This window comes from Phyllostomus discolor, chromosome 3 (assembly GCF_004126475.2).
Source record: "Phyllostomus discolor isolate MPI-MPIP mPhyDis1 chromosome 3, mPhyDis1.pri.v3, whole genome shotgun sequence".
Taxonomy (NCBI): domain Eukaryota; kingdom Metazoa; phylum Chordata; class Mammalia; order Chiroptera; family Phyllostomidae; genus Phyllostomus; species Phyllostomus discolor.
The window spans coordinates 204520923-204533521 of record NC_040905.2 but is presented as its reverse complement, the minus strand read 5'-3'; the positions used below and the strand labels follow the sequence as shown (position 1 = coordinate 204533521).

The window sequence follows — 12599 nt, the reverse complement described above, 5'->3', positions numbered from 1 at the left end:
TATCATAAGTTCTTTCTTACTGTGAGGCCGCTTCTGCCTGCAGCTTGGGCCGGGCCTGGATCGCACATTCTGAGACATAAGCCCTGGCCCACAACGCGGCATTTAACTTGAACATGTGACTGTGACCCTTTCCAGCAGGAGCCACAATAACTACTCTGGGAACGGCGATGGCCCGTAGCAGCCGCTGGTGCAGCCCAGGCTGTGGGCAGGTTTCCTGTAACCCGCAGCCTGGGAATGTGGCTGCCCTGCCGTCCTGGCCTGTCCCCCGCCGTCGCCCAGGCAGCCCCCAGCAACACATCCTCACATCCGTCTTCTGGAGGGCAGCAGTGTGATGTGACCTCGGCTTTGACAGTAAGGTCGGTCTGGGTGTAGGCGATTCTCGTGGCAGAAATGCACATGCAGAGGAAAGGCTTCCAGCTCAGCTTTCAAGAACATTCTATCCCAACTCCATTGCTTGGTCTCCGTCTTCCTCTAGCTCCATGTCTGATTCTCTCCTTGGCCGTGACCCTCCCCCAGATGTCTGGAGGAGGCACCTTCTGTAGATCCTCAGGTGCTTCCCTTTCTTCGTTGTTCCTGCAGCTTTCTCCCCCACCCCACCCCCCGCCTCCAGCCCCAGACGCCCCACAGGAAGGAGACAGAGAGCAGCCCAGTAGTCACTCATGCCAAGGTTTGGGTTCCCCAGCTCTTCCTTCCAGTACATCCAGCTGGCAGGCTTGGCAAGCGAGCCTCTCTCTGCCTCAGTTTCCTCATCTGCAAACAGTGGTGACATTCGTGTCTGCCTCCCAGAACTGTTGTAAGATCGAATGAGAGAAAGCCGTGTGGAACATTGGCATAGTACAAAGCAGAACATACTCACTTAATAAACGGTAGTTGTTATCATCATATCATTTGTCATTTGTAACAACAGCTCTCACACTTGTCTGCCTTGGAGTTAAAGGAAACCATGGAGCTGTCACATTTTATAATCAGAACGGGACGCCAGCGTTCCTGGGAACGAGTCTGGACACCGAGCCCTCAGCCTGGCATTGGCTGCCCCGCAGCCTGGCCCCAGCCGCGCTTCCCTGTGCCCTCCCCGGACCCCGTGGGCCCACCGAGCTGAGCCAGTTCCTGTCTCTGGGATGTAATTTGTGCCTTCTTAGTTCTGGCTGCTTGTCCTCTTCTGTCTTGGCCTGCCATGCTCTCTCGTTTTTTTTTTACATTTTCTAAAAAAAAATCCAGTGCCTTCCAACAAAGTACTGTTCAGATCCCACCTTCCCTGTTAAGCCTTCCTCAACTCCGTCTGATAGTTGGGCTTTTTTCTTCCTTCAGATTCCAACACAGTCGCTGGGCACCCACTAAGGCCAGCCCTGAGCTAGTGGTGGGACGTGTGGTCCTGGATAAGACGCAGTCCCTGCCCCTAAGAGGTACACAGTTGGGTGGGGAAGACTGACATGGGAATTATAATCCCTGTAATAAATGCGGCAAGAGGGCACACACAGGGTGCTGGGAGAACACAGCACGGGGAGTCACTAACTCTGCCTCATCCAGTCAGGGAAGGCTTCCCAGAGGAGGAGGTGCTTCAGCGGGAGCCTACAGCCTGAAGGGTTCACCAGGCAGAAAACGGTGAGGGTACCTTCCTCCCCTGGTTTCCCTCCTACCTCACTGGCTGCTGCTCCCCCGCCCCTTCTTCTGGGTCCGTCCGTGTTGGACAGTCCCAGCGCGAGGTCCTTGGGAAGTTCCCCTCTTATCGACAGTTACTCCCCAAACGGTCTCTTCCGGCTCATGACTCTCAAGTATGGTTATATCCCATTGACTCCTAAACTTGTATCTCCAGTCTCGACCTCTCTTTGAGCTCCAGCCTGGCATAACCAACCGCCCACTTAATCCTTCTACCGGGATTTCTAGCGGGCATTTCCCACTTGTCATGTCCAAAATCAAACCCTTGGTTTTACTCCTGAGCCCCCTCTTCCGTGGTCCCTCCTGTTTCGGTAAATGAGTAGTATTCGGTTAGTTCCTCAGACCAAAAATCTGACTCATCCTTAGTTATTATTCTTCCCTCCTTCCTATATCCAATCCATAAGCAGCTCTTGCAAACAGACTTTAAACTGTAGCCTGAATGGAACCGCATCTAACCAGCTCCACTGCTACCACCCCCTTGCGCTTGTGCCAGAGCAGTGGCCTCCTGACTGATGTCCCTGCTTCCACTCTTGCCAGCTCTCGCCCATTTTTCTCGCTGTAGCCAAAATGATTCTTTCAAAACGTGTCAGATCAAATTACTTCCCTGTGCAGACTCTCCGATGGCTTTCTCTTTGCCCTTAAACCCCTGGCTCCGGACCGAGGGCTGCGAGGCGTGGCACAATCTGTCCATTGTCTTTCCCCCTGGCCTCATCTCCTGCCCCTCTCCCTCTGGCTCACTCCTTGCTGTCCTTCTAAAGTGGCCTTTGTTCTCATCGTGCCCTTAGCCTGAAGTGCAGTTACTTAGCCCTTCAGGTGGCTTCTTTGCTCACTTCATTCAGTCCCTGTTTACATGTCACCTCTTGAGACTTTTGCTTCCGGTCATGAGGGAGTAACAAAGACAGGACCTGTACGCCCCCCAAAAATATGGTAAAAAAAAAAGAATGACTGGACCTAACCTCCTGCAAACAAGCAGAGTACCAGACGAAATACATAAAATAAACATGTGAAGACTTTGAAGAACAGACAGCTCAGCACTGTGATCCCTGAGGAAGAGGGAAACAGAACCGAAGGGGAGCCCCACAGCGGCCTGGGGTTTCCGTTTGGGACGGTTTCGGAAGCTCAGGCCCAGGGAGAGGCGGCCTGGCCCTGGCCCTGTGACCTCGGTGAGCTGAGGAGCTGGGGGTCAGAGTTGGGCAAGGCTGAGGCGGCTGGATTCCTGCGGGCGGGATTCTGAAAATGAGGGAGCTGAGCTATGGAACTAGGCACAAAAATGTTAACGAGAACGTGAGCTTAATGAAGAGAAGAAGGAAGCTATTAAAAAGAACCCAGTCGAACGTCTAGAGAAGAAAATACAATATCTGAAATGAAAATTTCACTGGATGGGATTAACAGCAGATTAGACCCCGAAGGAAAAAAATGAGCAGTGACCTTGAAGACACGGCGATGGAATCTATCCAAAACGAGACGGCGAGGAAAGTGGCGGGGAAAATGAACGAGCAGGCCGTCAGAGACCTACAGTGCAGTGGCAGGCTGTCTGACACACGCGTGATTGGGGTTCCCTGAGCAGAAGAGACAAGGAACACGCAGAAAAACTTTTCAAGAAATGGCCAAAATGTCCAAATTTGACAAAAAAAATATAAACCCATAATTCAAGAAGCTTAAGAAACTCCCAAGTAGGGTAGACACACACCCACCCACCCACACACACACACAGACAAGCACCCCATTATCAAGGCTCCCCATTATCAAACTGTGGGAAACCAGTGATGATAAGAAAATCTTAAAAGCAGCTAGAGAGAGAGGAAAAAAAACATCATATTCAGAGGAACTAAGAAGAACCAGAAAGTTCTCATCAGAAACTGTGCCAGCCAGAAGACAATGGGATGACAAATGTCTCCTCCTTAGAAAGGACTTCCCAGACCATCCTGTCCAAACCACCAAATGCCCCTCCCCCCGCCCCCCGCACTCCACCGCTGTTCTGCACTCCCTGGTCTTACCTTGCTTTGGCTACTGACTCGCCTGCGGCCTCTCTCTCCCCACTGGAACGTAAGCTCCGAGAGGACGGGACATTCAAACACCCTGTGCCTCGCTCAATGCTTTATCCCCAGTGCCTAGACCAGTACCTGGTATTCAGTAGGTGCTCATGAAGAATTTGATAAGTAAAACTGTCTTCCAGGCAAAACAGGATAAAAGCAGAGAGGACTACAGCATCCTAGCACTACAAACCCGTTCGGCACAGTCGGAGTCCAAGACGCGCCGTGGAGAGTGGGAGCAAAGAAAGCCGGACAGTGAGACAGATGGCCGCCCCAGCGGAGCCTGCAGGATGCGCTGTGGAGCTGGGGCCTCGTTCCGCAGGCAGGGGTTTCAGGCCGAGGAGTGTTGACACTCTGTCTGTATTGGGTCGGCCAAAAAGTCCGCAGGGTTTTTCCCATAAAATAAAAGACACACTTTTCATTTTCACCAGCAACTTTATTGATTTGGATATTGTGAGTATGTCTGCCATCTCCTGTGTAGTATAATGTTGATTGTTCTCAGTTAATGTCTCAATTTGATCGCTGTCAACTTCAACTTCAACCGGTCTATGAGACCATGGAGCATTGTCCAGTGAGAAAATCTCCAGCAGGAAACTTTTGCAAACCGCGTTTGGCACATGGGAGCAATCACAGCACCTTCTCCATATAGAGCACAGTTTTTGTGTGTGTTTCAGCTGCATCTTTACCTTTCTTCAAGTAATAAAGCATAATATGCCAAAAATGTTGCATATTCTCTTCCATCTTCAGTATTAAAACAGCTACACAAAAATTCACAATACAGTCTAACAAAGTTGTCTTGAATGAAGTTAAAGACAAACTAAGTGCTACCAGACCCATCGTATGGAAGAAACCAAACAAACTTTATGGCCAACCCAATATTTTATACAAATACTGCAGCAGCCCCGGTACCAGAGGAATTAGAGGGTGGGTTTGCGAGCAGGGACACCAATGGGGGAGCTGTTGAAGCAGTCCAGGGGCAAGGCGGTGCAAACCTAATCCAGACAAGGAGTGGTGAGGACCAGCCAGCTCTAGAAACTTCTTTGGAGGTAGAATGTACAAGAGTTGGTATGCAGGTAGGTGTAAAGGATAAGGAGAAATTTCTGGCTTGTGTGACTGGGTGGGTAAAGAATACTGTAGGCAAAGTAGACTTTAGATAGATGGCCTGCTAATTACCTATTGCTGTGTAACAAGTGGCCCCCAAACTTAGCAGATTAAACTAACAGACGATTCTCTCATGGTTTCTGACTGCCTCTGGCTGCAGGCCTCCCACAGGCTGCAATGAACTTGTAGGCCAGGACTGCGGTCCTCTCAAGGCTTCACTGGGGCCAGAGCCCCTCCAAGGCCACTCACCTGGCCTTTGGCAGCCTCCAGTCCCCCCGGCCGTTGGCCGTTGTTTCACCCGGGCCTCTCCGTTGGGCAGCTCACAACATGGAGCCTGGCTTTCCTCAGAGTGAGCGACAAGAGAGGTGAGAGAATGCACACCAAGGCGGAAGTCACAAGCTTTTTATAAGCTGATATGGGAAGTGGCATCCCCTCATGTCTGCCCTAGACCATTAGAGAGAAGTCACCAGGTTCAGCCCACACTCAGGAAGTCGGGGCTACACAAGGGCATGAATGCTAGGAGGCGGGGGTCATTGAGATCATGTTAGAGGCCACTGACCGCAGAGATTTGAGGGGTCTGCAGCCTCCCCATTGGGAATACACTGGATGCGGACAGACATGTAGTGCTGGAACTCAGGAGAGAACCCTCTCATTGGAAGGGAGCCTGGAGCCTTTGCGTGAGTTTTCTCCCCAGTTTGCTTTGGGAAGCGTCTGGACGTCTAAGACCAAGGACAGATACGTTTGCATCCCCGGGGTCCCCTCACGCAGGAGGTGAGCAATGTGTAATTGCAGATTGAATTACTTGGAGGAGGGCAGAGTATCACACGATTGAAAACCTCTCTCTCTCTGCCTCTCTCTCCCTCTCTCTCTCTCTCTCTCTCTCCGTTGAAGAATTTCTGCTCCACCACCCAACCAGAGAGAGGTTCCCCCTTTCTAAGCTGGTTTCTCATCTGCATGAAGTGGGTGTTGGACTAATTAGCACTTTTTATTAAATGGAGATATTTTCCCCTAGAAATCCCAGTATGCAAAATAGGGAAAAGTGGATCTGAACTGGTCCCTCCATTGCGTCCCCAGAAAGGAACCCCATTTTGGAAAACCCTGGACCAAGGAAATTCCCAGTTTTCTGCCAGCTCCATCGTTCCAGGGCGGTGTGACAGGACCCGCTCTTAATCCCCCCAATTCTGTGATTCTGTTTGTCGAGACCCATTGGTGCGGCGTATTTCATTAATTTTTAAAAAGAAAACAGTTCACGTTTCCTTGAATTCGTGAAAAAAATACGTGTAGTACAGCTGACCTTCATTAAACACTCCCCACATGTCAGGCACTGTGCGAAATGCGTCCTCCCACAGCGTCTTCGTTCGGTCCTGTCCCCAGCTCCTCCGTGAAGGCAGAGACGTGGTCTGGCCCACCACTGTATTTCCAGACGCTAGAATAGTTCCAGGGCATAGGAAGCATTTCAGTAAATATTGTACAAACGAATGAACAAAGGAAGAGTCTGCCCTCATTCCCATTTTACAGATGAGACAACTGGGGCTGAGAGCTGCTAAGCAACGTGCCTGGAGATACACACATTAAAGGCAGAGCTGAGGTTTGAAATTAGCCGCTCTGGGCTCCAAGCCACAGATGCCATTCCTCGCTGGGGAGACCAGCAGGAAACTGGGAAGGGAGGCAGCCGTGGTGAGTGTTTCCCATGGAATGAATGCAGTCCCGGGAACTTTTGCATCCCCGATCGACTGATTGCCCTGCAAGGTAGCCGTCGTTGTCACCTCCGTCTGTAGACGCGGTACGTGCGGCTCAGAGAGGCCGAGCACCATGCCTAGAGCTGTTAAGCTAGAACAGGAGACTTCTCTGGGATTGCAGCCCAGGTCTTTCCGACTCCAAAGCATTCTTGTACAAGACCCAGTGTTTTCAACCACATGCACCAAAGTCTGGGTCCTGGGAAATATTCTGCTACTGGTGGGTGCAGGTCAGTACAGCTGGTGAGGCTTTGCTGCCCCCTTCTCCTGCCTATTTCCTATAGCTTTACGTCCACGAGACCACTGTGCCTTGAACTGCAAAGAGTCCGGCAGGCTGAGCAAGTGCAAGTGTAAACTTCTGAGACGTAGCAAACAGCAAGCGTTGGTGGCCAGGGATGATAACGTTGGAACCACAGCCCTGCCCTTCTCTGCAGACTCATCGACATCACATGTCTCAGGCCAGGCCTGAAGTTGGGCTGATGATGTCACCAGAGTCTCTTAAAGGCCCCATCACTCACATCCACTTGTCATATATTATTAAGTAGATCTGAAATACATGAGACATTTGCTACTGAACATCCATTCCTTTCTTTTCGTGACCAGGGAAAGAAAAATAGAGTGAGGATGACTATTCCCAGCTTCTCATCCGTATTGCCCTTCTTTGAAGAATAACCTTTTCTTGAATTATCCCCCAAAATGGCCATTTAGGCTCTGATTTCATTAATAAGGAGAAAGCCACAGTTTAATGATGATCATTTAACTAATGCATATTCTATGAAGACAAGGAAATGGATTTCCCCTCATCTTTTCTTCTCGAGCCCACAGAGGGGATACAGTTGTATCTTCTTCTTCTCTCTCCTGCGTTCCCCACGCTGTTTTTCGAAACTTTGGGATTGCATCAATTATGTTAGAAGCGTTCTGCCTTATCACCTCCTGTGGAGATAATGGAAGTTCTCTTAAGAAGCTGACATCCTCATCGTCTGTGTTTGAATCTAATTAAGACCTGCAGTCTCAAGGATGGGGAGGAATTGTCTGGGTGAAGGGCTGTGTCCGGCAGAGGGAACAGAGGCCCGGTGGCTTAGGGCTCGGGAGGAATGGAAAGAGGCCGGGGCAGAGAGAGCCTCGCCAGGGCAGCATGTGGGGTTCAAGAGCAGGTGCCCAACAGACACGGAGCTTTCGGGCTCTGCTCTGGGTGTGCGCCGGCTTCATGGGCACATGGTCTGTGCAGTCACCCAGCGCCCCATGTGCAGAAGGATTCCCTGCCTGGTTTGATGCTCTGTTCTCGAGATCATGGCAGTAGTGAAGCTTTTCGAACAAGGGGCCTTGCATTTGCATCTTGCACGGGGTCCCCCAAACTATGTAGCCTGCCCTGCTTGGGAGTGAAGTCCAGTCCTGTCACTTATGAGCTAGGTGGTTGTAGGAAAATGCATTGGCCTCTCTGACACTTAGTTTCTGCTTCATGGAGAGTGTAATCCCTGCTTCAAATGCACTGTCATGGGGATTAAATGAGAGGCCAGATCATTGGGTGCACTGTGTGGTTATTGCTGCCCAGTAGGTACTTACTAAGTAGTACCTTCTCCTTAGCGAAGAGGGCACATCAGAGTCACCTGGGGGATTTGTTATTCAAAATATATTTGCCTGAGTTCCAGCCTGAAAGGTTCCGGCTCACAGGTGTGGGCTGGGGAGGGCAGTGTTGTGACAGGGGTCCCCAAGTGATGCTTGGGGCGCCCGAGCTTAAGAAAGGGAGCCTGGAGTTTTCACGGATCTAGCCAGGATGCAGCTTCCTAACAGAGGAGAACAAAGGGAGGAGGAGCTGATGGCCCACTGCTAATCTTTCACATAATAAAAAACCTGTTTAAGGAGAAAGGGGTTGTCACCTATGGCAGCGCTTCAAACACAGTGATGGCGCTGAAATGCACGGTGGGAACTCATCCCGTTATGGAGGCTCCTATGACATGCCCTGCTTGCTGTCCGCTTGACCTGACAAGGACACCCAGAGGGAGAGGGGCTGTGGACGAGAGAGGCCAGGGTCAAGGCCCAGGAGAGGGGCTGCGTCTGAATGTATTTCCACGTTACTGACCCTAACACCACCCCAACTCCTGCAAAGAAATCGTAGCTGGAGGGACTAATTCTGAGTTACGTTTGTCCTACGCAGATTCTAGGCTTTGACATCCTCCTAATGAAAAATCTGAAGCCTATCCTACTTGAAGTTAACGCGAATCCCAGCATGAGGATCGAACATGAGCAAGAGGTAAGTCTTTTTTAAGCATCTCATTGAACGTGTTTCCACACAGCCGGATGTCCCCATTCTCATCTTACCCACTTGGCTGAACAAGATTCAGCGTTCCCAAACGTTCACGGCAAAGTTCTGTTCGAGTCTGAACAATTCCAGTTTTGCTGCACTCGGAACGTAGTCTATTAATATAAGCCCTGTCTGACCTGTGGTAGTTTCCCAGCATGCCGTTCCTCCAGTGTCTAAGATCTGCAAACGTAGAAGCAGCCGAGCCTTTCCGTCGGCCCCGACGGTAACTAATTAGCCTTAGGAGATGGACTAATTGCAATTCCACGAATATGATTTAGCCATGTCGACATGCTTGAATCACTAAGATAAATAGTATATTTAACAGTGGTTATATTTCTCCCCCCTGAAAATAATGCATAAAAAAAAGACTGGAAGGAAATACACCAAATACTAATAATGGGATTTAGGGGGATTCTGTGGATTCTTTTGTTTCACCCCTTTCTGTATTTCCAAGTTGTCTACAATGAGCATGTGCAATTTCAATAATCAGAGAAACAGAGCACTGTTTTTCCTCCTCACGTACTGTGTTCATGTGTGAAAGGACACTGACACGTGTGAGGTGGTATACACAGGGAGACTTTAAAATGTTCTTGCCTTGATTCGCGTAAGCCAGCACTAACAGCGGCACCACTGCCTCCCGACAGACTCTTGGCCCTGAACCCCCCCTGGGTCTCCCCACGGTAACACGGAATTCTTACCCGTTCAAGCTCTCCCCAGGGGTGTTTGAAAACGTCCCCAGCCTTGTCGACGAGGAAGTGAAGGTGGCCGTGATCAGAGACACCCTGCGCCTCATGGACCCGCTGAAGAAGAAAAGAGAGAACCAGTAAGTGTTTTCTGGTCCATCTATTTCTGTCGACTCTGCTTCCCAGATCCTGTGCTGGTGAGTTGAGTTCTTGGAACAGGTTAACAGCGTGAGGGAGAGTTACATATGAAGCAACCTCGTGAAGCGTGTTTTCATGTGTGAATATCAGCCTCCAAATACAGTGTGATTCAGCCAGGAGACGGAGGCTCACCTGTGAACCTCTGGCTTGCAGCTGTCTGCGTCAGGGAAGTCTCTCTCAATGTCCATATTCCCCTAGTGACAGGGTGTCCTCCTGCCCACCCCTCCCCCCCCGTCTCGAGGTGCTTCTCTTTGAAATCCTCAAGCAGAGAGACAGAGCAAAGCAAACCAGAAGAGGGCCGCAGGTAAGACGGACGAGGTGCGTGAGGGTTGCTTCCTTTTTACTTTCTTCCTGACGTTTGCCCTCCTGCAGTTTCGTTTCAGCGCAGGCAGAGCCACTGTATGGACCTCCTGGCGCATCTAGAACACTCACAGCAGCCACAACTCCTCTCTGTCCCCCCCAGGGGACATCATGTTGGGGTGTGTGTGTGTATGTGGGGGGGTATGTCCCCCTCCTCAGTGAAATCACCCCTGAAATGAGTGGCATTGCACTTGGGCATTTTGTCTTGTTTTTACTGAATTCCTGGTTCCCACAAAGTAAGGGCTGAGTAAAGATCACCGTGCTGGTTTCTGGCAGAAGAAAATCAAAGACAGGCGTTTTGAATAGGACCCCCGTGGCCCTGACAGACTGGATGGACCCGAATGCTCCCTGGCAGGTACAGCGCTGGTCAGCCAGGGTTCGGGGCGGAGAGTAACGCCGGCTTCCCAGGGCCAGCAGTGTTTGGCGGGGTCTTTGACTGCGGCCCCTCACCCACGGGGCTCGAGCCCAGATACTATTAGAACCGCCCCCCAGGCCTGCCTGTCCCATGGGCGGCACTCTGGAGCCACCTGGAGAGCTCTCAAAGACACCGCTGCGAGGGCCCTCACTTCTGGAGATGCGGATTTTAATTAGCGTGGGCAGGGAGCCTGGCCGCAGAAAATTGTGAGGTTCCCTAGGTGACCGTCCTGTGCAGCCCAGGCTGAGCGCCACTGCCCTGCAGGGCGTGTCACTCTGATGGAGTATTTGTTGCACTCGGAGTCAGGCAGGATGGTGCCCGCTCGGCTGAGTCCTCCTCCGGCGTGCTCTTCACCCTGTCAGGCTCACGCTGTCCTCGTTGGCAGGACCCAGCTGAGAGCAGTCGCCCCTGGTTTGCAGGGGCCGAGCCGGCCAGACGTGGCTTGCTTCCGCCCATTAGAGCTGCCGAGTGATGTGAGGCTGGGCTGCCGAGTCCTCAGAGCAGCTCGAACGGCGCAGCAGCCGGATGTCGCTACTCGCAGCTGCGTTCTGTTAGCCGTCTTTAAGGAAAAGCAGCGGATCAACGCAGCTTGGTCGGATTCATTGCAGTGCAAGGCTCTGTGCGGATCTAATGGTTATTGTGCTCGCCGGGAGGGATGAGGTCCTGAGAGACGGTGGCACTGGGGGGGGGGGGGGGGTTGATGGCCATCCACGCCAGTGTGCGTGGCGGCACAGCTTTTTAAAGGTGACCTTGACATACCTGCACTGTGATTCCTGCGGTGGGGATGGGTTCAAGGGCCACGGTGTAGCCTGAGTCCTTTTAACCTCCACCACCAGAAGCATTTTCCCGTGAAATGGCATTGGAACGAGATCCGCTTTCTAGCTCTTGTTCTAAGTTGCATTTCTTTACCTACCCTTGCCAGTCCGTACACACAACGCACAGGAGCTGTGGGTCTCACTTTTCGTGGCAATGGGGCGCCGTCATCAGGAAGCAGGGGAAGGGCATGTACCACTTAAGTCCTAAGTCGCAGCACCTCATCTTTAATTTAAAAGGCGTTGACTTTTCTTCCACTTGGTCACCTGGAACAGTTAGAGCTTCGAGAACCTGACCTCAGTTCTATAGTATGAAACCCTTTCATCTCACCTTTCTCTCACCTACAACATGAAGGGTGTCTGTTTACAGCTAACTGTCACTACTGCTGTTTTCCATGAATTTCACCTTTAAAAAAAAACGGCAGTGATTGTCTATGAAAGCACTCTGCAATCTGAAAGTGCCTTGATATGTAAGGGAGAATTATTACCATTTTGATAACTTTACCACGCAGAGACAAAGGCTGAAATTACTCCCAACTCTTCTGTGTGGACGTGCCCTAGGATAACTCGGGAAGTCCCTGTTTCCGTGCCCGCGGAAAGGGCCCAGTGCTGCGCTGGGGTATGTGTGTGTCCGCCTCTGCCACCACGTCCCTCCTGCTGCAGAGAGTGACGTCCTGTAGACTTCTGGGCTGCGAGGTGCCTTTGGGACCCGAGGGTTTGTGTTTGCAGGGGATGCAACCTGCAGCTGTAAAAACAAATGGTAGGCTGGCTTTCCCTTGAGCAGACGAGGGTCTGAAGAGTCCCCCATTAGCTCCCTGAGTACTTTTTGTCAGCAAGGCCGTTGCAGGGGGTGTCCGTTCTTGTGCACGGACTGAAGAGAAAAGGCAGATGGATGCGCTGGGTTCCTCGGGGTGCGCAGCTCCCCTGAGAAGATGCGGGCGGGGGCGCCTCAGAAGGGCCCCGGCCACCTGTGTCCGTGTGTCATGCACCCCCACATGCCATGGGGGCCAACAGGCTGGGGCCATCTCTGTGGGGGGGCCGAAGTCAGCCCTCCTTGCCTTCTCTGCAGCAAGAACTTAAGACTCTGCTGATACCCACCCATCTGGGCATAACGGAAAGAGCCTTTTCCTGAGCTGGAGAGACCAAGATCCTAACCCCGACCTTGGGGACACTGCAGAACTATTTTGAGCCTCGGTGTCATTTTCTACAAAGTGGGGGTAGTGACATTTAAATGAAGCGACGTGCAAAACTTTTACTATACAGTAGGCACTTAATAATGCTTTGTTTGCTACTCAACAATAAC

General features: G+C 51.4%; 1 protein-coding gene across 1 annotated transcript in view; it reads left to right on the top strand.

The window, feature by feature from the left end:
• Positions 1 to 12599, top strand: part of TTLL11 (tubulin tyrosine ligase like 11) — a 190109-nt gene that overhangs the window by 69835 nt on the left and 107675 nt on the right. The window contains 2 exon segments of the mRNA XM_036022170.1: positions 8682 to 8777; positions 9536 to 9651. Coding sequence (XP_035878063.1) covers positions 8682 to 8777; positions 9536 to 9651 — 212 coding nt within the window.